We start from the raw sequence: 25,998 nt of genomic DNA, 5'->3' as shown, positions 1-25,998 counted from the left end.
CTACGTTCCCTTCCAGCCGAAGCGCCGGTCGCGCTCTCACACTCCGAGCTCTCTGTTCGACGCCAAGCATCTCCGAGAGTCGGCTGACTGATCCACTGACTGGCGACGCTGGATATGGCGTGCCTCGTCATCATAAGCAGAACTTATGGCGCGTCAAGCTGTCAAGCTTGTCCTGGTTCGGACTCACCTATCGAGGGTGGTCAGGATCTATAAGGCTATGGGGAACTTGGGAGACGTCTTCCGCTTCTTCGAGTCCTGCCGCTGTGTACATCCTCTGCCCTTGCATTTTAATCATCGTGATGGTCGCTGCCGGCAAGAAGAACCCATGGACCGTGGTCAAGTCCGTCTTTGACTGGTACCGTACGTGCGCCCTATACCGCCGTCCGACCTTGCTCTGCGCGCATCAAAGACAGACATTGACAGTATCAGCCTCACACTATCCCCTGGAGGAAAGGAGACTGCTGCGCAAGCTTGATCTGACCATTCTCATCTTTGGATCTCTCAGCTGTAAGTTGCAATCTAGTACTCGATGATTGCCGCGCTGATCCTCAGTCTTCTGTCGTTTCTTGGGGCAGCAAAACATCACGAATGCCTATGTGTCTGGCATGAAGTGAGTGTCCTCTGTATCGTTATCGTAGCCGCAGAGCTGACCTATTAGGGAGGATCTCAACGCGTACGGGAATGAGCTCAACTACTACAAAATGGCCTACAACACGGCTTGTGAGTTTGTCATCCCTTCAGCGCGGACTCGGCTGATTGATCAGATGTCCTTGGTCAGATCCCCTTGATGACCTTGCAAACCAAGTCGAGGATGTGAGTGCGGCTGTCACTAAGCGGTGTTTGTGCTGACGGACAGTGCCCCTTTCTTACTTCCCACTCTGCAAATCTTCTGGGCTATCATCGCATTTGCTCAATCCACCGTCACGCAGAATTGGCACCTATACCTCCTCCGGGCAATTACAGGTTTCCTTGAGGCCTCGTCTTTCGGCGGTACCCACTTGATCCGTACGTATCTACCTCGGCTGATTTTGCCAGCCGCTGATCTATGCAGTTGGAAGCTGGTTCAAGAACGAAGAACTCTTCAAGCGAGCCGGTGTCTGGTTCATGGGCAACTCTCTCGGGTCGATGTTCTCGGTGAGCCCGATCTTGGGAGCATCGTTCTGGACAGCGCTGACCTGCAGGGCTATCTTCAAGCTGCGATCTTCAGCGGTCTCAACGGAGTAGCAGGTCGTGCTGGGTGGCAATGGCAATTCATCGTCCGTAAGTCCGTCCTCGTTATAGCAAAGTCAAGCTCACAAGTCAGAGGGCATCATCACCCTACCCATCTGTATCATCGGCTACATCTTCTGGCCAGGTCTGCCCAGCTCTCCACGTCGATGGTACTTTTCCAAGGAAGAGCACGACCTCGCCGTCCGGCGAATCCCTCACGTCGAGAACGAAGGTATCACCTGGAAGACATTCAAGCTTACTCTTGGCCGACCGATGTTCTGGATTGCGGTACCCTGCTATGTGTAAGTCGATCCCGAGTCAGAGCTGACATCAGCTTTCTCTGCCAGGCCGCATACTGGACCACCTACATGTCCCTCTGGCTCAGCGCTGAAGGGTACTCGGTCCAGCTCCGAACCGTCCTTCCCACCTTTGTCGACCTCCTCAAAGCGATATCGAGCTGGCTCGGGACCACTCTGGCCGGTTCCCTCAGTCTCCGCGGCCTGTTCTCTTTCCAATGCGTAAGTTAACATGCGGTGCATCGCTGATGCTGTAGACAATGTTGACCTTTGCCCTGATCTGCCTCTCCATCTGGAATATCCCCTTGGGCCTCAAATTCGTCGCCTACTACCTCGGCGGGTTCAGCGGTATGGCCTCCCCGATCCTCTACTCCTTCGTCAACACCTCCCTCGCCGAATCATACGGCGAGCGTGGCCTGGTCATCAGCTCCATGATGACTCTCGGCTTCTCCTGCACGATCTGGGTCCCGCTCCTCATCTTCCCCACGGTCGAGGCGCCACGCTGGAAAAAGGGCTTCCCAGCAGCCCTGGTGTTTGAAGTCGCCATGTGGGCCATCTTTATCTTCGGAGTTTGGTACATGGCGCGATACAAGCTGCGGCAGAACAGGTCGGACGAGGAGGGGCGCTTGGACGCTGCGAGTGGGACCGAGACGCCGCTGGATGAGAAGAGGGAACTGGAGAGTGAGTCGGGCAGCGGGAGCCTCACACCGGTGGAAGTGGTGGCAGCGCATCTAGAGAGTACGGGTAGTAGAGTGGGCAAGTGATTGCGATCTAGATGCACTGCTTGACATCTGCTTGCGCACGAGAGCAAGAAATGGATGCCACGATGCGACCGCCACGACTTGACCAGCGGGGTTACGGCATTCAGGGCCTCCCGAGGAGGATCGGACCATGGTCACCATCGAATTTTCAGCGAACGTGCCCCAATTCCTTGCCTTCATCCTTCTCCTTCATCCATACCTTCTCTTACCCCTACAACTACCAAACAGATACATAATGGTCAGTCTCTCCCTACATATCACGTGCTACGGATGCTGCGATCAAGTGGCATGGAACAGGGTCAAGGGGGATCAAGTTCAAAGGTGGACAGCGCGCTTGGACCCCTTGCTCATTCGGCTCCTATCTGACAGCTGCGCTCCTTGAACACCTGCTGACTCCTCAGTCTCAATACAAGGTCGCTGATATCTCCCTTGCTGCTTTCGGCCGCAAGGAGATCGAGATTGGTGCGCTCTCCATATCTCATCAGATAGTGCAAGGGCTAACGTTTCAGCCGAGCACGAGATGCCGGGTCTCCTCTACCTGAGGAACAAGTACGGCAAGGAGCAGCCTCTCAAGGGTGCCCGCATTGCTGGCTGTCTCCACATGTGAGTTTACTCATGCTCGAGGCGTACTCTGCTGACTGGCAGGACTATCCAGACCGCCGTCCTCATCGAGACCCTCACCGCTCTCGGTGCCCAGGTCACCTGGTCGTCGTGCAACATCTTCTCCACCCAGGACCACGCCGCCGCTGCCATCGCTGCCACTGGTGTCCCAGTCTACGCTTGGAAGGGCGAGACCGAGGAGGAGTACGTCTGGTGCATTGAGCAGTCGCTCGCTTCGTTCCCCGACGGAAAGCAGCTCAACATGATCCTCGACGACGGAGGAGACTTGACCACCTTGGTCCACGAGAAGTACCCCCAGTACCTCGCCGGTAAGTCTTCATCTCTATCCGTGGGCTAGGCTGACCTTCAGACATCAAGGGTGTCTCTGAGGAGACCACCACCGGTGTCCACCACCTCTACAAGGCCTTCCGCGACGGCAAGTTGAAGATCCCCGCCATCAACGTCAACGACTCAGTCACCAAGTCCAAGTTCGACAACTACGTAAGTCCGCCGGATTGAATAGTGTACCATGACAAAGCTGACGTCTAGTACGGGTGCCGCGAGTCCCTCGTCGACGGTATCAAGCGTGCCACCGACATCATGCTTGCCGGCAAGGTCGCCGTTGTCGCCGGTTTCGGTGATGTCGGAAAGGGTTGCGCCGAGTCTCTCCGCTCGTACGGTGCCCGGGTCCTCGTCACCGAGATCGACCCCATCAACGCCCTCCAGGCCGCCATGGCTGGTTACGAAGTCTGCACGATGGAGGACGCCGCTCACCGGTCCAACGTCTTTGTTACCACCACCGGTAACCGTGACATCATCACCGCCGAGCACTTCAACGTGATGCCCGAGGACGCCATCGTCTGCAAGTGAGTGATCTCTGCCTATGCAAAGTCCCCGCTGACAAGCAGCATCGGCCACTTCGATGTCGAGATTGACGTTGCGTGGCTCAAGTCCAACGCCGTCAAGGCCGTCAACATCAAGCCCCAGGTTGACCGATTCACCATGGCTTCCGGCCGCCACATCATCCTCCTCGCCGAGGGTCGTCTCGTCAACTTGGGCTGTGGTACCGGCCACCCCTCGTTCGGTAAGCCGCTTCATCCGATCTGAAGCTATTGCTGACCGTCAGTCATGTCCTGCTCGTTCGCCAACCAGGTCATGGCCCAGATCGCTCTCTGGACCGACAACGCCAGCTACCCCCTCGGTGTCCAGTAAGTCTGCCCTGTTCGCCATTGGCATCGCTAATCCGTTAGCATGCTCCCCAAGTCCATGGACGAGGAGGTCGCCCGTGCCCACTGCCCCCAGCTCAACATCAAGCTCACCACCATGTCCGCCAAGCAGGCCGACTACCTTGGTCTCCCAGCCAACGGCCCGTACAAGCCCGACCACTACCGATACTAAGCGCATCATCTCAAGCCTCAACGGCTTTACGCGCTCGGTATTCGACTCGGTCTCGCCTCGGTCCCCCCTGCTCCTCGCTCTTATGGAGCTCCTGTCTCACGAAACTATAAAATATACCCTCCTCGACCCCACACAGCAATTGTACTACTAGTCTAGATTTCTCACTCATCAACAAAAAGGGCTTCAACTGCCCACGTTACGTCCTTCTCTTTCCGGTATCTAGCATTGCATAGGCTTTGTTTGGTTTGGGCTTCGGATCTCGTGTAGAGCTAGAACATAGATCTGGCTATGCATGAGATTGGCGGTACTTTAATGTCTACTCTTGCTGTACTACAAACCAGACAATAGCGCCTTTGCTGATCACGCTGTACGCCAGCCAATTCTTGGATGGGTGCCACGTCAAGGCGTTGACATTGAAGGGGACAGCGAATTTTGAGATGGTCTGACCGGAATGGACCGAGACCTGGCATCAGCTGTATAGAGTATTTGAACTGACAATGTAGATGAACGCCTCATCCCCTGCAAAGGCGATCATCTCCCCGTCAGGCGAGAAGGCTATATTCCGGATTCCGCCACTGCGCAGTCAGTCTTACTTCCCTGGTCAACGGTAGAGTCTGACTCACGTCGACACATCGTATGTCCTGGTACATATCCACTCTTTTGTGCTGAACAAGCTCAACAGCGCATCCTGACCGCCGACAGCGAGATACCGCCCCGTCGGATCCAGCCCCAAAGCCAAAAGGGACGCGCTGTGGACGATCGAGTGTTTTATCCGTTTGAGCTGCTGGGGGATTTTCCGAGCTGGAGCGGAAGATGTCGACGAGTTGAGCGTCGTTGTAGACTGTCCGAGGGGGTCATTGCGTTTGCGAGATGAGGGTGAGGATGGGCGGGAAAGGGTGGGTGGCGGAACGGTGGCCGAGGACCGAGTCACTGCAGTGTCCAGGGTGAGACCAAGTCCGCTTCTGTTTGGGTCGATCTCGGTATCACCAGTAGTATTGGCAGCATCCCCCATTTCGACGTCTTCTCCGTTGTTATCGCCTTGTGGCAGGGCGCTAGGCGTACCCTCCCGTGTACCGTTCCAACTTTTTGGGCTCGGTATCCGCGATGGTCCCGCTTCGATGTCCCGGGCAGGTGGAGAAGAGGGTGGAGTGGGCGGAGCCGAGGTGAGCGGGTAGTACCACGCATTGAGGGAGCCTTCATTGCCCACGGCACAGAGGTATTGGCCCGAGTTGGCGAATCGAAGGGAGTTGATCTGAATGTCAGCTCATGGCCTGACTGCCTCAGCATGGACGAAAGCTCGCTTCTTCGGCGCCGAGACCCTCGCCTGCCCCGCCTATCAACAGATCATCCCGCCTGACCCACTTCTCCACGCCATCTACCATCGTCTGATGGAAGAAGTAGACCTCATCCCGGATAGGCCGAGGGCAGACGACGGCAAAGTGGGTGCCATTGGGATGGAAGGAGAGGTGCAAGATATCGGAGGGGAGTTTTAGGGTCACTACAGCAAGCTTAGGAGCTGAAGGTCAGCTAGTTCTGGGACAGCACTCACTTCTTATGTCCCACACCGCGACGCAGCTTCCCGTGGCCGACGCTTTGCAGCCGGAGATGAGTATATTAGGATCTATAGGTGACCACGCAAGGCAAGCTGGCTGTCAGTCGAGCTCGTTTTCAACGAATCGCCTGCATTGTCCACTCACAGACATGGCCTCCGTGTGGGCTAGCTTTCTCGCCAGACAGTGGTAATGAGAAGGATGTTGCAGAGTCCATCTGCACAGTCAGCTCATACTTGAGCTCACGAGCCTGCTGGCTCACCTTCTCCCGTACATCCCATACTCTCAGTCCCCGCTGATCACATCCTGTCGCTACTTTCTTGCCATCACACGAGTATGCAATACTCCTTATAGGCCTGGTGTTTCCACCCCGTACATCCTGCGGCCTTCCGAAGCGAGGTACCTAGAGTATCAGCAAGGGGAATTTGCCACGACAAGATACCGGCGCTCGCCCTTGGGCCAGTGCATCGAGCCAGTGCAACTCACAGAGAGCTCGCGAGCATCATACTGTACATTATATATGTGGTCAGGCTTGCTGAGCTGATCTACTTCGGTCATGATAGGGATGGAGGAGATTTGGGAATGATGGATGAAGGCAAGCTCCTCGAAGCAAGCTCGAGCAGTTTCCGTGCGTGAGGAATGCAACAATGGGATCTATGATCTGTGACAGCTACAAGTGTGCTACCTATACAGCACCTTACATGCTCAGCATGACAGTACGGCCCTGCCTGGACAGACGCGCGGCTTTGTCACAACCCCCATATGGCCTGTACTGAGAATCTCAGTCGTGTCCAGCCCGCACCGTCGTTGTCAGATCCGAGTCTGACAAGCCAAACTGTCCCTTGGCCATTCCCCAGCTCGACTTGACCGCCTCGCTCGCGTACACCCTCATCTCCTTCTCATACGCCGCGGTGATGCCCTCCTTGTACCCTCCCGCCTCCTTCAGCAATCGCCCCAGCAGCGCCGAGTCCCGCACCGCCGTGTTCGCCCCGATGCCCCCAGCCGGTGTCATGGAGTGGGCAGCGTCCCCGATGACCGTCACCCTAGGGCTATTTGGCCATTCCGGCACCCCTGTCGGCGTAGAGATGGTAATCTTCCAGAACGCCGCCTCCAATTCATCCATCTCGTTAAAGAGTGGCTTGAACTTTGGGTGCCAGTCCTTGGTCAGCCGCTTCGCGAGATCCGCCGCGTCCTTCCCGATGATGGAGTAGTCGTCGTTGGGTGCGCGGACGACGCCTGGGGCACCGACCATGGTCCAGCCAAACTTGATGTTGGGGTCGTCCATCTCCCCCGGCCGGACATTGGTGATGATCATGAGTTCCGCGTTCTTATCCGTGTTGTCCCGTAGACGGAAGACGCCTTCCCCGAGTCCCTTGAATGCTGTAGTGGACGCCTGGCCGTGTATGCCCCTTGCACCGGTGTCGTAGACCTTGAGCATGCCGCCCGAAAGCTGCTTGGCCACCTCCGACTTCAGCCCTTCCCCGGCGACCAACATCGCGCCTTCCTCCGAGTAGGTCCCGTCCGAGAAGATCGCCTTGACGCCGTCCGCGGTCTCCTCGTACCCCTTGACCTGCTTTCCCCATTGGACGCACCCCTCGCTGCCCTGAAGGAACGCCTCCCGCATGTCTCCTCGGCTGATCCCGACGACTTTGCCTTCTCTAGATGACAAGCCTGCTGTAAGCGCAAGTCCATTTCCAGCAACATCCAGTTTCTGACACGGCCGACAGACCAGGCACATGGAGAGCCATCTAGGGGGTGAACTCAGCTGAGCCTCGACATACCTTCAGGGATTTTATGTTCTGTCTGCTCCCCGCTCACTGCATCAAACTCTGAAAATCCCATCCCGCCCGTCTTGCCGCACCGCCCGTAAAAGTCGGCAAAGCCATCCGGGCCGAGGACTTCCTCGATGGCGTCAAGTCCCTCAGCGCTCAGACGCAGCCGGTAGCCCTGCCCGCGAAAGTCGATAGCTTGGTCGCGCTCGAACACTACACAGGGGATCTTGGACCGGACGAGGGATCGGGCGAGAAGCAGGGAGGCTAGACCGCCTCCTGAGATGAGGATCGGCTTGGACATGATGTTGACCGGGGCGCGGTGGATGGGCTGATTCGAGGAGAGGGCGATGGACGTAGGGAGAACCTTTATAGGAGACCAAGTAGGAGATTTGCAGAGCTGGCGTGGACCTCGGCCTACCTCGGCGATCGGTCATGCTGATCAATGCCTTTCCGTCGGAACCGGTAGCGTATAGCGACCGCGAGCAAAAGTGGTTGATCATCCTATCCATGTACGCCGGCTGAACCTTCGCAGCGCTTTACCAGCTGCGCATACATCGCTCCGGGGCAGCATGAACATACTGCCGGTATAGGACGAGGGAGAGATAGCTTCCTCACAGCTTGGAACAATCGAGATATTCCGGTCCCAGCTGGTCTAGTCTTGTCACGCCCAGCAGCTTCATCCCGATGTCCATCTCCTCCTGCAGTACTGACTGATCAGCTCGTTCTGCCTTCGGTGAAAGATATGAAGACTGACTCATTACCGCCTTTTCGACACCCTCGGACCCCCAGCCTGTCGCGGCGTAGATGAAGGGCCTGCCCAGACCTACAGCTCTCGCGCCCAGACAGAGTGCCTTGAGTACGTCGGTCCCTCTTGTGATACCTCCATCAATGTAAACCTCGAGTCCGGCCTTGTGAAGGAGGTCTGGGCGGTTCTGATGAAGATCATATAATGTCTTTAGGGGACTAGCAGCTCTACTATGTCAGCTGATCCTCGCCGATTGAAGTGGAACTCACGTGTCCAGTTGCCTACCTCCGTGATTCGACAATACCACCGCGTCCGCTCCATACTGCTTAGCCAGCACGACGTCCTGGGATCAGAATCATTCCCCTGCGTGAGTATGAGAGACCACCCACCTCCCACGCCCCAATGCCCTTGACGATGATGGGCAGCCCAGGCGCTAACGATTTGACCCAAGCTATGTCATCCCACGTTATCGAGGGGTCATGGGTTCTGCACCGTCAACTTTCCTCCCGGTCAGAATTTACGCATAGGTCTTCTTGACTCTCGACATGGGCGTTCCGTGCGGGATCTACCTGTTAGCATTCACCTTACAATCTACTCACCTCTTCGCGCTTGGTGTGCATGTGCCGCTCGCGCTCCCTCTTTCCTAATATCGCGGTATCGGCGGTGATCCAGATAGACGCCGCTCCTAGCTCGACCGCGTGCTTAATCGCCTTGGCAGAGTTCTCTCTGAATGTCAGCTGTAGCCCGCGTAATCGCTCAGTAACATACCTGTCTGGATGGAGGTAGACCTGCCACCCAATCTTCTGGCCCTCTTTCGCCGCGGCGGCAATCTCATCGAAAGATTTTGACGCATAGTGCGAGACCACCTGCATGATCCCAGCATCGGCCGCCCCGCGCGTGACTGCTACTTCTCCCTGCATGTCAGCCAGAGCCCGCCGCACAGGAACATGCTTACATCGGGCTGACCCAATCCATTTCTAGCAGTTGGCGAGACGTATATCGGTATAGCACTCGGAACGCCCAGGATGGTAGTCGAGGTATCAGGCTCAGCTACGTTTCGGAAGACTCTTGGTCGGAACCGCACCCGCTGAAACGCTGCCATGTTGTCATGCATAGCTGACCTATCAGCCAGAATCCGCATCGGAGGACTTACAGTGCTCCGCATCTGCGCCGGTCGAGTAGTAGTACCAGGCATCATCGGTCAACAGGTCGCGGGCATATCTCTGCCCAGTCAGTCCGCGCGCGTCAGGTTAGCTGCTCACTGACCTCAAAGTCCGGGACGCTGACTACCGAATCCACGCCACATAGCGTCGCGCGCTTCGCCGCTATCCGCTCTTGCTCCTCATCTCGCTCCTGGCCCGGCTTTTTTACCACTACCATCAGCGAGTTCTCCCTTCTCACTCACGGCTTGGATCTAGCGGGCCGACTAATCGGACATGATCGACTTGCTGCTTGAGCGTATCTGGAGGATGAATTCCGTTGAAGAGTCTGCTCGTCAGCCCGAGCTGTATGCGCGGCCTCACTTGCTAGCGTCCTTGCCGCTATTATCTATCAATACTTGGGCTCCACCAGGCTGCCAAGTTCAGCGCGTCCTCAGGCGAGACAGGAGATAGACGTACATGTATAGCTGCAAATGCAGTCACGCTGCAGACGTGAGAATGAGTCCAGTCAGCATGTTAGTGTTGACTCACTCCCAGACCTGACCATTCACTGCTACCCAGAGACTGTCTTCAGTGCTGTGCTTCTTCAACAGCTCGGCAGTAACAAAGGCCGGCGCACTGTCAACCGCGGGACTCGCGCGACGGGCATCGACCTCACATTGGATCGTTTTATCGCGAGAATTGATTACTACTCCCATGACGACCTGCGTGTCAGCTTTCGCACAGACGGAGAGAGGCACTCTGCCCACTATTGCTGCTGCCGCCATCGATCCGACAGTGGCCATATTGACAAGAGAGGCGTGTTTAGGGGGGCTGCGATACTGGGACGCCATCCTCCGCGAGAGTCTTTGGGCTAGCTGTGCCCGCTGCGCTCCGGCTGTACGCCAGAGATGAGCAGCTGTAGGGGCGAATGACATTGTCCGGTCAACGTCCTTGCCGCTGTGGCTACGCGAGCTCAACAGAAAGTGAGAACGCAAGAATGGATCACCCAGAATCTTGACAATCTCGTACGCCTTCGCCTCGCGCTTCGGGCCGAAGTCGCCGAGCCATGCTTCTCCAGCAGCTGCTTCAAGTTTGAGCCTACAGGACTTGTAGTGCATTCTACCACCTATGAGATACTACAAGATGCTATGAGATGCGACTGACAGAGATTGAAGCTACGGAAAGAATTATCTAGCTAATACCTAAGGCCATGACCAAATCTATGGACCGGCTCCTTGGTATCAAACGGCACATCCGCCCTGCTCTCCGCCACCGCCGCGTTGCTCCTCGGCAAGTCGAAGGGCAGCTTCCCCATCGGCGACGACTCTCCGAACAACACGCTCAATACCGCCTCGTCCGACGCCCCATAGTCAAGAATGACCGCCGCCGCGTCCGTTGCCAACGAGCCGAGCACGAGAGGACGATCGGTAAAGATGTTGAGGACGACCTTGGTTTGCTTGGACATCTCGGCAATGCGGTCCAGCTCGGCCTGAGGGTACTCGAGCGATCCGTGGTGGTGGTTCCGGGCAAACGCTCCCTTGCCAAAGGTCTCGTAGGGTGCGCGGATACGGAGGATGGCAAAGTCGGCGTCCGAGTGGGAGGTGACGGGAGAGCCGAACTGGGAGGGGATGGGGTCCTTGAAGCCCTCAACGTAGAGCTTGACGCCTGTGGAAAGGGGAAGGACCGAGTTGTTGGAGAGCAGGGTGAGGGAGTCCTTTTGCGCCTTGAGTCCTGCCGCCTTAAAGTCCGCCCTCCCCACAATCTTCTCCGCCGCCTCAACGTCGACGTAAGGGTTGTCAAAGAGGCCGAGCTCGAACTTGTCCTTGAGCAGCTTGCGCGCCGACCGATTGATCCGCTCCTCCGAGACCCGCCCATCCTTGATCACCTTGATGAGGACGTCCTCGCAGTACTCTCCGCCAAATTGGTCCACGCCCGCCTCCAACGCGCTGATGACCCGCTCCTCCCTGTCGAGATGCTCCACCCCCCACGCCTTGGCCTCCGCCAAATCCCCCACGACATCCGGGTTTGGCAGGTCGCTAATGACACACCAGTCCGCCAGTACCACCCCCTTGAATCCTAGCTCCTCCTGCAAGAGGTCCCCGATGACGCCCTTGTTGTACGCCATAGCCACCTCCTCGTACTTCGTCCCCATCGGCTTGCCATACGAGGGCATCATGACACGCGTACCGGCCGAGATCGCCGAGCGGAAGGGTTTGAGGTGGTAGTCAAAGTTGTCACCCGGGTAGATCTGCTTGGCGCCCCAGGCAAAGTGAGGGTCGAGGCCGTCCAATGCAGGCGCGCCGCCGGGGAAGTGCTTGACGCAGGCAGAGACCGAGGTGGGGCCGAGCGATCCCGAATCGTCGCCCTGGAGACCCCTGACATGGGCAGCGACTAGCTTGCTCGCCAGATCCGCATCCTCCCCTAGACCGCCAATGATCCTGCTCCACCTGTACTCGGTCGCCAGATCCGCCTGCGGGTGGAGCGCCGCCCTAAACCCCACAGCAACGTACTCTTGCCTGACAATATCGGCAAACTCCTCCATCCGCTTCTCATCCCGCAGCGCCACCATCCCCATACTCTCCGGCCAGGCTGAAAAGACACCAGCTGACATGGAGTGCCCCGCCAGCTCCCGGAAAGCGTGCCGCGGGTCCGAGCTAAGCGTAAGGGGGACGCCGAATTCCAGGTCCATTGCGATCTTTTGCGCAGCATTGTAAAATTCGGCGTGCTCGCGGATGGTGGAGAATTTGCCCATGAGATTGAGGTGGTTGAGACCGCGCTGGAGTAGCTGTCGACCAGAGGGAGAGTCCCAGATGGCTACCGAGGGCGCGTCGAGGGACGGGGCGGCCGCCAAGATAGTTTGGAACATCATGGCGGCCTTGCGCTCGACGGGCAGGCGCGCGAGGAGGTCCTCGACACGCTCATCGACGGAGAGATATGCGTTTTGGTAGGGATAGGACATGATGCGTTGACTGGGTGGACGGCGAGGGGCCTACCCGGGCTGGGAAGAGCGACATTGCTTATATGCGGGAGAGCCAGAGGAAGCCAAGGAGGGACGAGAGCGGGGGAGACTTCGTAAGTTTAACCGAGAATTCTCCGCAGTTTTTCCGGAAGTGGCTGTCGGCCGAGCAGGCCTCCCGCTCACCGGCCGTAAGTTGTCCAGCTGGCCGATGTGGATCAGAGCTGCTCAGCTCAGCGCCGACCACTGATCAAGCACAGTTGCGGAAACTATATACCCGGATCTGCATTGACTACATAATTTCATGATATTACACTTCCAACTTGTCGTCCCCACTCTCTCTGCGCTCCTTGAACTCGTGAGACTCCTTCTCCTGCATCCGCTCCGCCATTGTGCTCCTTCCGACCTTCTTGCCCTCAAACGCAGCCTCAATCTCCTCGAGTGTACGGCCCTTGGTCTCAGGCATGAAGAAATACTCGAGAACGGATCCAACAGTTGTCTGTCTGTCAGCGGGGTCCTTGCACGAGAATATTGGGGACTCACGCAAGCAGCAAAGATAAAGAACAATCCACCGGGTACGAGGTTGGTAATCATGTAAGGGACAGACTTGGCGATCATGAGGTTGAAGAGCCAGTGGACGGCGGTGCAGATGGCCATGCAGAAGACACGAATGTCGAGGGGGAAGATCTCGGCGCAGTAGATCCATGGGATACCAGCGTACTGGCAATCAGCTTGAACCTGACCAGTCGAGCTACAGACTCACGGAGAAACAGAAAGAGACAGCCCAGAGGAAGATCATGACGATAGCGGCGAGCTGAGCAGACGAGATGGCAGCGCCGGCAGCTTGGGGAGGGAAGGTGTGGGTGAGCGCGCCGATAATCCACATGAAGACCGCCATCGCTCCACCACCCCAAACGAGCATCTGGACACGGCCGAACCGGTCGGTGAAGAAGACCATGGCGATGAGGGTAGCGACGAAACGAACGACACCGTAAACACCGGTAGCAAAGAGCTGTGGGTCAGTCAGGCCTGATATCGCAAGACAATGTGCTCACCTTGGCGGATGAAGAAGAAAGACCGAACGATTGGAAGATCAACGGCGAGTAGTAGTTGACAGCATTGGTACCAGCCATCTGGAAGAAGACCATGACGAGGACACCAGTGATGAGTCGGCGAGCATTGGCCTTGCCGAAAGTGCGGCGGAGAGCGGTAAACTTTTCGAGGGAAGCAGTTTGGGCGTGCTCAAAGGCTACCTGCTCCATGATGGAGTTGAGCTCGGCGCGGACGTAAGGGTGGTCCTCGGGAAGACCGCGGATGTAGGCGAGATCGTGTGAAGCTACAAGTTAGCCTTGGAACCGGTGAAGAGGTTGGACTAGACATACCCTTCTCCTGACCAAACTTCTTGGCGGTGAAACGCGGTGACTCCTTCAGGAACCACATGGCGACGATGCAAGCGACGGCGGGAATGAGCTGGAGTGCAAAAGGCAGACGCCACTGGACCGTTCCTTTTTGAGTCTGGAGGACCGCATATGGGATCCAGAAACCGACCTGGCAATCAGCCAAGCCCAGTCTGACACAAGGAAAAAACTTACCATCGTACCAAACTGCACACCGACTTCGTAAAGACCGACTAGTCTTCCACGGATGTGCGCGGGACTGCACTCGGCGACGTAGACGGGGGTGATCATGGACGATGCGCCGACGGCCCAGCCGGTGAGCAGACGACCGGTGTAGATGAGACCCACGCCAGCTTGGCCCGAGGCACCGGTCATGAGTGCCGCGCCCAGAGTATAGATGACCAAGTTGATGATGATGGACCAGCGCCGACCGAGACCGTTGGCCATGGGAGACGAGATGAGGGCTCCGCCGACGGCTCCGGCTTGGAAGACAGAGACGACGTTGGATGAGAAGTTGGTGACATAGTCCGCTGGCGCTTTGGTGAGGTCGAAGTCGGCAAGGAAAGCGGGGAGGGTAATGACTCCGCCGATGAATCCTGGCTATCAGCTAGGTCCAGAGCTCGCAGAACGAGCAGCTTACCCAGGTCGTATCCATACATTATAGCAGCGCAGGCCCCGAACTGGTATTTACACGTCAGCGACGAGCAGAGAGGGCAGACAATCAAGGGGGCTCATATGGTGACGAGCAGACATGGGAAATGATCGCTCACCATTCCGAGCGCAATAACTCGGTTGTTGGTGACCTCCTTGGGAGGGACGTGCCCCATGGCATCAGGGTGGACTCGGAAGGCATCGCGAAGGTTGACCATGGCGTCAGATGTGTGTCGTGTAGAGCGAAAAGCTTTGAAGGGTAAGTGGGGTAAGTGGTGGCCCCGCTAGGGGGTCAGTATATAAGTATTTTCGCTGCGGTTTCTCATGGCCCGTGGATGATCAAGACACAGTTGCGCGATGGGCTCTGCTGGGTCCTGACTGTCCGCTGATAAGCCGAGAGGCGAAGCCGATAGAAGCCGGTCCGAAAAAGAGGAGACGAAGGCAATTCAGGAATGAGGGTCTCGGAAGCGGAGAGGTGCGGGGACGGATCTAAAAATACGACTTGTTTCTAAAAGGACCCTTTTGACTCTGTATAAAGCTCTTCTTCCCCAGTGTGGCAGTGATGGGCCCCGCCAAACGGAGATTCTAATGCCAACAGGAGAATGATCAACCGGAAACTTCAACCGGGTGACTTTGAGCAGGTGAAGACGGAGTGATACCGCCGGTGCGGCAGGTGCTCTCGCACCCCACTCACGCCCCGGAAGTCCTTGCGCACGGCTGCTCCGAGACTTGGTACCCCGAATGTCATCGGACAAGTCACAACGGTCACCAATAGTGGACCCGAAGCATTCCTCTATAGCGTCTTCTGTCTATCTATCCACGGGCAAACATAATCTCTTTGACGGCCGACTCCACCTGGGCGTCCACTCCCAGCGCCTCCAAACGACTGAGTCGCACATGCGGCTTGCCCTCCGCCTTGACAGCGTTCCAGATGTCCAGCTTGGGGTTGTGCCCAATCTGCATACTGTTGAGCAGGCGCTGGATCCGAGGGAGGACATCGTTGGTCTCGTCCAGCTGCGGGTTGGCCGGGAGGGAGATGATGATATCGCTGGACGTGGGGAGGGAAGGGAGTTCGATAACGGTGTGGTATTGCTTTCTGTTGGCGGTGATGTCAATGTCTGACCCCGCTTTGGCCGTGATGTTGAACGAGTTGGTGTAGGCCGGAAGGCGGATAGACCATTTCCGCTGCTTTACGATGTGGTTGGCCGACGAGTGGATGGTGATCGTACCGGCGGACTGGTTGAGGGTGATTTTGGTAGTGCTAAATTTGACCTCCTCCACCTGCGCACCGCTCCCGTCGTCCTCGAGCAGCTCATACTCCCCGTCCGCGCCCACCACCACGACTGCCTCCATCTCTTCGGGTATCAGACACCCATTCCCGACTTCCTTGGTCGATTCGAGCGGGATGATCGCCCCTGGCTTGGCCAGCACCGGCAACGACTCCAGCGTCCGGTGCAGCGCCGTCACCCTGTCCCCATCGTACACCACGTACGTGAACAGATCCACCCAAAGCCCTGGCGGCAACCAGGTGTCCGCCCGACCCATCATGGTTCCCTTGTCCCGCGGACTAGTAATGGGGTTGATGATGAGCTGAGTACCGAACGTCGATTGATTCTTGTTCTTGTACGCCTCGGACCGGTGCGAGTAGTCGTAGTAGATGGGCTCGACGAGCGATCGCCCTTCTGTGGCGCACCGGATGGCCTCGGTGTACGTGTAAGGGACGAGGCGGTGGCGGAGGCGGAGGAAGTTGGACTGGACTTTCTCGGCCTCGGCGCCGTGGTGCCATGGCTCGCGGCAGTTGAAGGGGTTGTTGGAAGAGTGGAGACGGAGGATGGGGGAGAAGCAGCCGAGCTGGACCCAGCGAGTTGCAAGCTCGTCATCCTGGAGGTCAGCATGGCTTCAGGAATACAGCCAGATACACACCTTGATTCCAGCCCAGTGTCCCCCGATATCATGCGACCACCAGCCAAATCCGATGTTCGCTGCTGTAGCAGTGAATTCTGGCTGGAAGTTGAGCGTGTCCCAGGTGACCAGCGCGTCCTGATCGTCAGCTCTATCCAGACTTTTGCCAGATAAACTTACGCCTGAGAAACCGATAGGATAGCGCCCGCTCCCTGGTCCCGCATACCGAGAAAAGGTCATAGGCCTTCCCATCCGCCTAGTCGAGTCGATAAAGTGATAGTGATTGAGCATCCAGAGCGGATCGATACCGGGTATGCGCGAGTGCGTTCCCTGCTGCCAGTCGATCCACCAAAAGTCGGCGCCTTCGTCCTCCATCGGGTGATGCAGCGTGGTCATGTACGCCGATAAGAATTCACGGGATGTACAGTCAAAGTTGACGGGCTGGTATTAGCTTTGACTCTTGCGTTGACTCACATGTTTGTCAGATGGGTCCCTGTTGAGCACCTTGCACATCTCGGGATACGCGTCCTCGAAGCCGCGGACACCGTCGGCGGGATGCGTGTTGAGTGTGATTTTAAGGTCGCGATCGTGGAGCTCCTGCATGAACTTGACGTGATCTGGGAAGAGCTTCTTCTCCCATCTGCCATCAGCTCAGTCACACTGACCACTCACGTATAGCCAGTCCAGGGCGTTCCGTATTCTTCCGGGATGTCGACCTTGTGCCAGTCCATATCTATCACTGCAACAGCAAGTGGCACCTTCTCCTCCTTGAAACGGTCCATTAATTCGAGATAGCCTTCTCCCGAGTATGGATCTAACATCAGCTATAGCTCGCGACTTCACTCACAGTATCGCGACCACCAATTTCCCAACGCCCATCTGGGCAGCATTGGCGGCTTTCCGCTGATCTCGTAGTAGATGCGCAAGGCTTCCCGGAAGTCTGACTGATGAGCTCGGCACCTCAAAAGCTGGATGACCTCACCTCCTCCGTAGCCAAAGAGATAGCCGTCAATCCGGCCCTTGACGCGGGTATCAACCCATCCGTCCGGGGAGAAGATCATCGAACCTGAATCGTCAAGAACCGTGATTGAGCTCTGATGGATCAGTGTCCCGTACTCCATGAACCCATGCAGGACTGGGCTTACAGGGGACAAGATACCCTCCTCGAGCTTGGTCCGCCCATCAACACCATCCAGGGTACGACATGTCCCGCCCAGCGTTCCTGGAGTAAAGCCATATCGCCAGGTCTGCATCCACTCCTGGCCGACTACTCTGTCAGCTATGCCGCAACAGATTGATTAGATGAATCATGCTCACTCTTGGCTCTACAGTCACAATACAATCCACTCGCAGTGAACGCCTTGCCATCATACTGCAAGTGCAGCCTATCCGTCTTGATCTCCAATCCCCCCTCATTGTCCCTGAGGACATTGTACTTGGGCTTGGGAAGATTTCGGTGTACCGCAAAGGTAGACGCGCGGTCTTCAAACTTGCCGTCCGGAGAGTACTCGTATCGGATACATCCCTCAGAGATGACGGTGAACCGGTAGTTTTCACCTTGGACGGTTGATTCGGGGTTGGGGGTCGGGTCGTACGCTGAGAAAAGCGGGGAGGGGGTTGTGACGCTGTTTTTGAACTCTAACGGAGACGACATGCTGCGCGGGCTGTGCTTCCACCACGAACAGAGATGAGGAAGTAGAGGGAATGATGCAATCAAGGTAAGCAAAAGGGAACAAAAAGTCGAGAAGGGCCAAGCGAAGCTAAGGGGAAGGTGACGTCAGAGATCCACATTCCTCAGCGAAAATCTCCGACGCGCCGACAGAAGATGACCTTGTTCGCGATGCGATACATAGCCTCAGCACTGTCTTAGCAACCTATGTTGTTCTATTTGGAGTGATCATGGCTTCCGGAGTGCTCTCAGGTATGTTCAACAGTCAACTTGGCTGACTTCCAGTCTGGTCTCTCTGGCTTGAGCCCGACGAGAAGACCAACCTCAAATTCCGCAATGCCATCACCTCCCTGTCCTCCCTCTCGCCCGCTTCACCCAACTTCCTGCCCCACGTAACCCTTTACGGCTCCATCGATCTCTCTACCGAACCATCCGTCATCCGCAAGCACCTCGAGGCGATTATAGCCCAATCGCGCCAGTCCGAGCCTCTGCGCCTTCCGGTCCTGTCCCCATCGACAGGCGAGGCATTCTTCCAGTGCATCCTAGCTCCCGTAGAGCCAGTAGAGCCGCTGCTGAAGCTACAATCGCGCTGCGAGGAGGTCTGGGGTCGGAAGTCGCCATACTTCCCCCATGTCAGTCTGAAGTACGGGGATATTGGCGCGGAACGAAGGGAGGAGATTGCCGAGCGGGCGAGGGAGGAGTCCTTGCCGGAGATGGTGGCAGTGAGGGGAATCAGTATTGTGCGTTGTGTAGGGATGGCAGATCAGTGGGAGGTGGTAGATGTTGTACCATTTGATTGAGAGACCGTGCAAGCCAGCTTGCATGAAGACTACCCTATGCTCACATCGTGATTGCTAATCCTTCCCAACAGCCCACGTCCCCAACAGCCCACGTCAGGATCTCCTGGCCCGGCGTGTCACATCCATCGTGATACAGAGCACAGCGATGAGCGCGATATCCACACCTGGAGCAATATTGACGGCATACTAAGCAAAATCAGCGCCCACATGGGGATGAGCGGGAGAGGTCAAGTGTGCTGACTTACAGTCTGGGCATTGGTGAAGATGTGACGTGCACTCGCAAAGTCGCTCACAAGTTGAGCGATTGGCGGCCCAGCTTTGCCCAGGCTGAGGATTGCCGATCCGCCTAAGATTTCGCCATGTAGATAGATGCTGGTAGGCTGGCTGGTAGTTGTGTTCATGAAGGTGGCTTTCATACTGGTACCAACTAAGATGTCATCAGCTCAGCTGTCTGTAATAGTAAGGGCAGGCTCACATCCCACGCGTTTGACGATTTGGACGATCTCGCGTCCTGCTGGATCCTCTACGATGAACGTCCTCAGGAGCGAGAACGCCGGCGAGCGGATGTGGCAAAGCTCCTTCCCCTGGCTGTCCGTGACGACTAATGCTGTCAGCTCTAGTGGTAACCGTGAAAGATAAGCGACCGTGCGTCGGTGCCAAACTCACCCTTTCTGCCTCGTATAGACATAGCCTGCCCTTGGCAGATCACCACAGCAACCCCGTTCTGGTCGCAGACTTGGAAGTCACCCTCGAAGGTAAGCTCGACGTCCCCTCACATCGCTCGGGGAGGCGGGACTCACACCGGTGAGGGAGAATGCCTGCCTTTGGACGGTAAGCGTAAGAGGTCCACCTACGCAGAATTGGGGCCAGACGGCGATATTGGGGTCTTGCGGGCTGAGTCGTTGCATGTAGATCAATGAGTGAGATGTTGTCAGAAGAAGACAGAATGGATGCTGTGCAGCTCGGTCCTTGCGACTTGTGTGTGTTAGCACAAACTTAAAGTAACGTCCATGCGGACAGCTGTGTGTGTGTTGTGTGAGATCGGATCGCGCGGTACTTGCGGGTGTGTAAATGTCAGTACAGCAAGAAATTAAAAGCCATAGACGTATGGCTTGTATATGGTCCACAGATATCGAGCGCAGTAGATGAGGGAAGGTGACAATTGCCCATGGCATGTCCTGCAGCTATATGAGCTGTACAATTGTACGGAACACATCTGCACAATCACGTGCTCCCCCGGCTTCCATGACCCCGCCCGCCTCATCTCCGCCCTGCCTCGCGTGTCTCATCCATAGCGATGCACAGCACAGCGATGAGAGCGAGGTCGACCCCGGGAGCAACATTCACAGCGTACTTGACCGTATCAGCTCCGTCCTTTGCAAAGCTTCGAAATGGAGAGCCGTCTTACGGCTCGACTCACAGTCTGAGCGTTGATGAAGATGTCTCGAGCACTCGCAAAGTCCCTCGTGATCTGAGCGATCGGTGGGCCACCTTCGCCCAAGCTGAGAACCGCAAATCCGCCAAACATATCGCCATGCAGGTATATGTTGGTGGGTTGGCCGGTTACAGCGTTCGTGAAGGTTGCTTCCATCTTGGTACTGACTACCAGAATTAGCTCAATCTGGATGCTAGCTGCATACGATATGCGGAGACGACTCTCATCCCATGTGCTTGACGACTTGAAAGATCTCTTGTCCTGCCGGATCCTCCACCACGAACGACATGTGCAGAGAAAGCGATTTCGAGCGGAGATGGCAGAGCTCCTTCCCTTGGCTATCGGTGATTACTGTGTCGTCAGCACACACTCACATCATCATGACTGTGAAGGATCATGCGCATCAGGCATGCCTAAGCTCACCCTTTCTGCCTCGTAGCGACATGCCCTGTCCCTGGCAAACGACAACTGCGACCCCGTTCTGGTCGCATATCCGAAAGTCATCCTAGGTCGTCAGTCCCTGCAGCAAGCTCTTGGTATATTGACTCACGCCAGTGAACGAGAAGGCCTTCTCCTGCAGAATGAGGGTAGTAGGTCCGTTCACGCAAAACTGTGGCCACACGGCGATGTTGGGGTTCTGTGGGGCGAGCTGTTGCATGATGCCTAGGCGGTGAGAGTAGGTGCAGTACAAGTGGAGAAAGCTTGCGTCAGTCGATGCGGTTGAAGCGTACTTGTCAGTCGGAAGCGCGGAGGCATGTGGTGCTATGTGGCGTGCGGACCATGTGGACGGAGCACATGTGCCAAGCGGAGCCGGTATCTGCTTAGTCCGGTTGACGTACTTACAATTGTAGCACTGCATGACGTACAAGCGCAGAGGCGCATGCACCCGCCCAGCTGATGTACTCGGGTATGTGATGGATCGAACGCCCAACGCTGTGAGCCATAGCACTTTAGTGACTGCGGAGCGAAGAGAGGACGTTGCGAACAGGCGGTTATACCAGGCTTTGAGCACATTATGGGGCAACATCCGCTACCGCTGCCTAAAATGTGCTCCTTGGCGCTGGACGGCGGCGGCGGGGAGACTCGATCAGCCGAAAGACCGGATGACTGTCCGTATGTGCTGTAGACTGTGAAGGCGCTATCAGCGTCGCTACATGCTGATATGTAGTTCGATCAAGAGATCCGAGAAATCAAGGTGTTCCATATGTATAGCGCTACATTTATACTTCTTTCCGGCTCCGTCTCAGCTAGTTCTTCTCATTCTTCGCCTCATCTAGACATATACACAACGCCGATATAAGCGCAAGATCCACCCCAGGCGCGACCGTCACCGCATACTAAGCAGGGTCAGCTTGTCCTCATTCTAGCGGGAAGATCCGGAACATGAGGGGTGGAACGTACAGTCTGGTTGTTTGTAAATATCTCGCGCATATTCCCCAACTGCCTCGTGATCTGCGCAATAGTCGGCCCTCCTTCGCCCAGGGTGATATCGCAGGACCCACCCCAGAAGTCTCCGCGCATGGCGATCGTGATGGGTTGGCCGGTGATGACGTTTGTAAATTGTGCTTCCATCTTGGTACCGACTGAAGAGGTAAGCGACAGACAGGTCAAGTACCCATTGGAGCGACTTACAGCTGAGCTTCTTGGTGACTACCAGCAACTCCTTGCCTTGGGGATCCTCAGCTACAAACGTCTTGCGGAGGGACATCATCCTCGAGCGCAAGTGGCAGAGCTCCCGCCCTTGGACGTCAGTGATGACTGCACTATCAGCACCTTCCTCCAAACACCCACTGACCATAGTGGATCATGCTCACCTTTCCTATCCCTGAAGGAGAACGCTTTGCCTGAGCAGACAACGACCGGGATCCCATTCTGGTCCTTCACCTGGAAATCGTCCTATCCATCAGCTCCTGATTCTCCCCGTAGCAAGGAAGCTCAACCTACTCCGCTGAATGTGAACGCCTTCTCTTTGAGTATGAGCGTAGTGGGCCCGTTCACGCAGTAGGCTGGGAAGACAGCGACGTGCGGGTTCTGAGGGACGAGCTGTTGGGTCGGTCCACCGAAGATTAGGTTCTGCATCTTGTGACGGTAGATGTTGGAAATTTGGTGTAGAGATTGATGAGCTTGATATCTGATTGAGTATGGAGAAGGCTGGTAGGTGCGGAATGTTCTATATGTACAGTCTCTACAGTAGGATGCTGTGTCCCGGCTCTTGGGTAGACCATGCCAAGCGGACGGAGCTGGAGCGGTGCTCAGCGACTCCGGGTCCGCTGGCCGATATGACGTCATCAGGTGGCGAGCGAGGAATGAGGGCTCTCCAACAAGCTGCTATGAGCTGAGCTGAGTGCGAAGACTAGGCGAGGATGAAGCGGAGGCAGCAGAGAAAGCTATGCATCTATGTGAATACTAGTCTACCACTGCCAAATTCCGGACCCCGCACCTTTCCGCCCCCACATCGCCCTGGCCCTTCTCGCCTAGTCACCAGCCCTCAACCTCCCTCTATCGCTCCCACCACCCCTTCCACATCCCAGCCCAAAGTAAACACCTCAAGATCCAATACCCACTCACGAGACCGAAGAACCCCCACACACGGCTCAAAACCCGAAGGTGAGCGGGTGGCGGGGGGACGGAGGCGGAGAGGTAAAGAATCAGAGGGGTGGTTCCGATAGTCGAGATGAGGATAGGGTAGATGAGGGCGGAGAGGAGATTTTGGGTAGATGATTTCGTCGAGATAGGTTGGATGTGATGTGTGGAACGTAGGGTATCGTTGACCGAGATGTGTGGTATGTCGAGACGGGTATACGATACCGATGACGACCAGCGCCGAGATGACCTGCCCTCTCATACTCCCTCAAAGCTTACGCCACTACTTCTCTCCTCTCCGCCACTCCCACCGGCGTCCCCCGCTCCACCGTCTCCCCCTGTACTCCCCCTGCCTCGCCCTCCAGATCCGCCAACAATCTGATCATCCCCTCATCCCACTCCAATTCGGCGCGGCTCCACTCATTCTCCGCCGGTCGCACCTCGCCCGACCCTTCTTGGTTGGTCCACTCCGCCATGCCCTGGTTGGGCCCGGCAAAGGAGAAGAAGGTATCCATCCCCTGATCTTGGCCAACGCCACCAAGACCCGCGCCACCCCATCCAGCCTTTCCGCCGTTACCCTGAATCCACCCCGGTGCACCGCCGCCGACATGCCCAAAATCAAGCCCGAGTCCGTTCTCGCCCGCTGCAGGGACCCCTCTGTTTGCACAGGGGGGGTCGCCACCGCTGCTGGGTGGCAAGCGAGAAGGTCGGGGGATGATTGTTGGGTGGTGTCGATGGTGGTTTGAGGTGTGGAGAGGGTGTAGAGGGTGGGTGAGATGAGTGAGGAGGGTTGCGAGAAGGTGGAAGAGTTGACGGGTGCGATGGAGTCGGTAGGTTGGGGAATGAAGATGGAGTCCCAGTCAAGGGGAGGGATGTCCATCGCGGAGGGTAGTGGTGGCGGAGCGACAGAGACTGGCTCCGCGATCCCAGCGCCGAGGTTGGACAAAGCCATCATGTGCTTGACGAGCCCCTCGAGGTGACTGTTCCGAGCGCGCAGAGAGGCTACCTCGATCTGCAGCGCGTCGGCCGAAGTGACGGGACACTCTTCAAGCTTGACGCCCGGCGGTGGAGGAGCGACCGCGGCGAGGTTGATACCGCCGAGTGATGGTCCGCTGGATCCGAGGTCGAGCGAGAATAATGATGGAGAACCCTCTGCGAGCGGGGATGGTGCGCTCACAGCGACCTGACCGACGGCTGACTTCGGTGTGTTTGACGCGAGGGTCGTCGACCCGCTCGGGCCACTCCGTAATCGCCGATTCTCCTCCTCGAGCTCGACGACGCGGACCTCAAGCCATGCGAGATGGGCTTTGCGCTGGTTCCGAGACCTTTGGGCAGATTCGCGATTCCGGATGGTCTGATGATCAGCTTGGCTCGAGTATAACTTTACGCCAAGACGTACCCTGGCATCCTTTCTCGCCAGCTTCTCCTTCAGCGTCTCGTCGATAGGTCCAACGTCATCCTCGTCCATTTCCTCATCGTGATGTGATGATTCGGCGCTGGACGTAGAAGGGCGTGGACGCTTGGCTGATGGGGTAGAAGATGAGGAAGGGAGGGCGCGCTTGGAGCTGGTGGCGATGTTTGACATGGTGGCGGGATTATAGATGGTTGTCGAGTGGGAAGGGCTGGACAGCGAGAGGAAGTGTGGGGCTAAGGTGTACAAGAGAGAAGCTAATGTTACAAGGGACGGGTCACGGTCTATGGGCTGGTGTGGAGTGTATCGTGCTGGAAGGTACAAAGAGAACAGAGAGATGCCACGTCGACAGCTGGGCCCACAGCACAGCCAAGGGAAACAAAGGAATGTGCTGGAGCAAAGATGGAGTTCCCGTCTAGACTCCGTGTGCCACACCGGAACTTCCCGCTTTCGGATTTGGTTCCGTCCTGTGAGGCTCAGCTTGACCTTTGCTTTGCTCGCACTTGAGCTATAAGACCATCCTCACGCTCTCCCAAACGCCTCAACCACTCACAAACATTGCCACCATGTCCGCAGCTACCTGGAGAGAATTCATGACGTGAGTATACCACTCCAATTCGAAAGAGCCAGAATGGTCAGCTAGCAAGAGAGTTATGCTGATCTCAATCTTCTCTCCCTATTCGTGCGCATCTCCCTATACTCTCTCCTACACGATCTATACCTGCTCGCCGTCGCCCCATATTCGACCTCGACGCATCCTCATATGATCAATCCGAACTTGCCGAAACAGCTGGAACAAGTACACCCAGATCGCGTCCAGGGCGGTCCGCCAGGCGCTCACCGAGACGGAGCGGGTTGGGGCTGAGCGTCGGGCTCAGATTGGTGTCAGATACCAGCTGTGGGAGAATGGACAGGGTGGAGAGTCGGTACGTTGCGTTTCCCTGTAGGGTCTGAAGGTGCAAGGAGGCGGGGCGTAATGCCGAATGCTGGAGGCAGAGAGGGCATAAGGGGGGAACTACGGGGGAGGCTATGCTCGGATCCGGCATGGAAAAGGCGGGAAAATGGAACAGAAGCTGACCCTGCGCAGAAATTCGTCATTCCCCAGGTGGAGAAGAGCGGCAAGCCAAAGGACACGTAAGGCGCGCGGAAGGAGGACTAGGTTCCAGCGGGGAGTCGAGGGGGCTTGTGAGGCAAGGCTGAGCCGGGAGACCTAGATCCGGGCGAAGCTATGCAGAAAAGGGCAAGACCTTGTCCATCACCGACCTGCTGGGCTGGACGCAGCCCCGGCATACCGGCATACTGTCCTCGCCTCACTTCTTCTCACGACAGCGCACTGTGACGCTGGACTGAGAGCTTGTCACCCCGTTTTCTAGATACTGACCGGCGATCTTGTCGAGCACCTCACGGACCGCTAGGTAAGATCCTTTGTCAGCTCGGTCTCCTTACCCCTAACTTGCAAGGTCGTGCGGGATGGTCAATCAAAGGATCCCCTCCGAACTCGTGCAGGACAATCAAGCCATAATCGACGTCATGATTTCTCCCTTCTCGCGCCTGCGATCCTTTCGTGTACCGCTCCCTCGACAAGGTCTTGCGCGCGAACAAAGACACAGTTTACACTGCTTGAGTCCAGCTTATGACCCTGACACAAGACCACTCCATCTTTCACCCAGATCAAATAACATTACTAAATCGACGAGTACACACGCATAGCGAACGGACAG

At 56.7% G+C, this 25,998-nt stretch overlaps 13 protein-coding genes across 13 annotated transcripts; 3 read left to right on the top strand and 10 right to left on the bottom strand.

The window, feature by feature from the left end:
• Positions 1-2,554: 2,554 nt before the first annotated feature.
• Positions 2,555-4,264, top strand: MKK02DRAFT_36686 (putative adenosylhomocysteinase; the record flags this gene model as incomplete). The annotated part of the gene is made up of 9 exons (XM_053089476.1): positions 2,555-2,587; positions 2,668-2,728; positions 2,776-2,869; positions 2,912-3,195; positions 3,237-3,367; positions 3,416-3,732; positions 3,775-3,950; positions 3,993-4,074; positions 4,117-4,264. The coding sequence occupies 9 exons, from the start codon at positions 2,555-2,557 to the stop codon at positions 4,262-4,264; spliced, it is 1,326 nt and encodes a 441-aa protein (XP_052945174.1).
• A 316-nt stretch (positions 4,265-4,580) lies between these two features.
• Positions 4,581-6,372, bottom strand: MKK02DRAFT_44084 (WD40-repeat-containing domain protein; the record flags this gene model as incomplete). The annotated part of the gene is made up of 8 exons (XM_053092761.1): positions 4,581-4,727; positions 4,761-4,839; positions 4,888-5,516; positions 5,644-5,780; positions 5,814-5,909; positions 5,962-6,031; positions 6,077-6,217; positions 6,301-6,372. The coding sequence occupies 8 exons, from the start codon at positions 6,370-6,372 to the stop codon at positions 4,581-4,583; spliced, it is 1,371 nt and encodes a 456-aa protein (XP_052945173.1).
• Positions 6,373-6,595: 223 nt separating this feature from the next.
• On the bottom strand, positions 6,596-7,887 carry MKK02DRAFT_44083 (uncharacterized protein; the record flags this gene model as incomplete). The annotated part of the gene is made up of 2 exons (XM_053092760.1): positions 6,596-7,485; positions 7,596-7,887. 2 exons carry the CDS (start codon positions 7,885-7,887, stop codon positions 6,596-6,598), a joined length of 1,182 nt encoding a protein of 393 aa, XP_052945172.1.
• A 310-nt stretch (positions 7,888-8,197) lies between these two features.
• Positions 8,198-10,276, bottom strand: MKK02DRAFT_44082 (L-mandelate dehydrogenase; the record flags this gene model as incomplete). The annotated part of the gene is made up of 15 exons (XM_053092759.1): positions 8,198-8,292; positions 8,341-8,558; positions 8,601-8,674; positions 8,721-8,817; positions 8,853-8,896; positions 8,931-9,057; positions 9,100-9,245; positions 9,287-9,447; positions 9,485-9,554; positions 9,598-9,704; positions 9,737-9,819; positions 9,855-9,904; positions 9,951-9,975; positions 10,023-10,195; positions 10,241-10,276. 15 exons carry the CDS (start codon positions 10,274-10,276, stop codon positions 8,198-8,200), a joined length of 1,506 nt encoding a protein of 501 aa, XP_052945171.1.
• Positions 10,277-10,668: 392 nt separating this feature from the next.
• MKK02DRAFT_44081 (glycoside hydrolase family 3 domain protein) lies at positions 10,669-12,432 on the bottom strand (the record flags this gene model as incomplete). Its single annotated transcript, XM_053092758.1, has 1 exon — positions 10,669-12,432. The coding sequence occupies one exon, from the start codon at positions 12,430-12,432 to the stop codon at positions 10,669-10,671; it is 1,764 nt and encodes a 587-aa protein (XP_052945170.1).
• A 307-nt stretch (positions 12,433-12,739) lies between these two features.
• Positions 12,740-14,695, bottom strand: MKK02DRAFT_44080 (general substrate transporter; the record flags this gene model as incomplete). Its single annotated transcript, XM_053092757.1, has 8 exons — positions 12,740-12,928; positions 12,973-13,149; positions 13,193-13,441; positions 13,485-13,765; positions 13,812-13,977; positions 14,022-14,422; positions 14,467-14,506; positions 14,597-14,695. The coding sequence occupies 8 exons, from the start codon at positions 14,693-14,695 to the stop codon at positions 12,740-12,742; spliced, it is 1,602 nt and encodes a 533-aa protein (XP_052945169.1).
• A 595-nt stretch (positions 14,696-15,290) lies between these two features.
• Positions 15,291-18,033, bottom strand: MKK02DRAFT_27756 (family 31 glycoside hydrolase; the record flags this gene model as incomplete). Its single annotated transcript, XM_053087391.1, has 9 exons — positions 15,291-16,358; positions 16,401-16,517; positions 16,560-16,820; positions 16,854-17,019; positions 17,052-17,193; positions 17,227-17,319; positions 17,362-17,473; positions 17,525-17,649; positions 17,709-18,033. The coding sequence occupies 9 exons, from the start codon at positions 18,031-18,033 to the stop codon at positions 15,291-15,293; spliced, it is 2,409 nt and encodes an 802-aa protein (XP_052945168.1).
• A 245-nt stretch (positions 18,034-18,278) lies between these two features.
• On the top strand, positions 18,279-18,848 carry MKK02DRAFT_44078 (2',3'-cyclic-nucleotide 3'-phosphodiesterase; the record flags this gene model as incomplete). The annotated part of the gene is made up of 2 exons (XM_053092756.1): positions 18,279-18,300; positions 18,334-18,848. The coding sequence occupies 2 exons, from the start codon at positions 18,279-18,281 to the stop codon at positions 18,846-18,848; spliced, it is 537 nt and encodes a 178-aa protein (XP_052945167.1).
• Positions 18,849-18,941: 93 nt separating this feature from the next.
• MKK02DRAFT_44077 (tubby C-terminal-like domain-containing protein) lies at positions 18,942-19,756 on the bottom strand (the record flags this gene model as incomplete). Its single annotated transcript, XM_053092755.1, has 5 exons — positions 18,942-19,034; positions 19,094-19,275; positions 19,324-19,449; positions 19,515-19,596; positions 19,649-19,756. The coding sequence occupies 5 exons, from the start codon at positions 19,754-19,756 to the stop codon at positions 18,942-18,944; spliced, it is 591 nt and encodes a 196-aa protein (XP_052945166.1).
• A 352-nt stretch (positions 19,757-20,108) lies between these two features.
• Positions 20,109-20,941, bottom strand: MKK02DRAFT_44076 (tubby C-terminal-like domain-containing protein; the record flags this gene model as incomplete). The annotated part of the gene is made up of 4 exons (XM_053092754.1): positions 20,109-20,201; positions 20,269-20,450; positions 20,707-20,788; positions 20,834-20,941. 4 exons carry the CDS (start codon positions 20,939-20,941, stop codon positions 20,109-20,111), a joined length of 465 nt encoding a protein of 154 aa, XP_052945165.1.
• A 589-nt stretch (positions 20,942-21,530) lies between these two features.
• MKK02DRAFT_44075 (tubby C-terminal-like domain-containing protein) lies at positions 21,531-22,362 on the bottom strand (the record flags this gene model as incomplete). The annotated part of the gene is made up of 5 exons (XM_053092753.1): positions 21,531-21,620; positions 21,685-21,866; positions 21,916-22,041; positions 22,098-22,179; positions 22,228-22,362. The coding sequence occupies 5 exons, from the start codon at positions 22,360-22,362 to the stop codon at positions 21,531-21,533; spliced, it is 615 nt and encodes a 204-aa protein (XP_052945164.1).
• Positions 22,363-23,141: 779 nt separating this feature from the next.
• Positions 23,142-24,451, bottom strand: MKK02DRAFT_44074 (uncharacterized protein; the record flags this gene model as incomplete). Its single annotated transcript, XM_053092752.1, has 3 exons — positions 23,142-23,384; positions 23,444-24,220; positions 24,266-24,451. 3 exons carry the CDS (start codon positions 24,449-24,451, stop codon positions 23,142-23,144), a joined length of 1,206 nt encoding a protein of 401 aa, XP_052945163.1.
• A 392-nt stretch (positions 24,452-24,843) lies between these two features.
• On the top strand, positions 24,844-25,415 carry MKK02DRAFT_44073 (mitochondrial ATP synthase epsilon chain-domain-containing protein; the record flags this gene model as incomplete). The annotated part of the gene is made up of 3 exons (XM_053092751.1): positions 24,844-24,875; positions 25,068-25,203; positions 25,365-25,415. The coding sequence occupies 3 exons, from the start codon at positions 24,844-24,846 to the stop codon at positions 25,413-25,415; spliced, it is 219 nt and encodes a 72-aa protein (XP_052945162.1).
• Positions 25,416-25,998: the final 583 nt, after the last annotated feature.

The sequence above is a fragment of the Dioszegia hungarica genome (assembly GCF_025882075.1).
Source record: "Dioszegia hungarica strain PDD-24b-2 chromosome Unknown MKK02contig_8, whole genome shotgun sequence".
Taxonomy (NCBI): domain Eukaryota; kingdom Fungi; phylum Basidiomycota; class Tremellomycetes; order Tremellales; family Bulleribasidiaceae; genus Dioszegia; species Dioszegia hungarica.
This window is presented reverse-complemented; position numbering and strand designations above follow the sequence as displayed.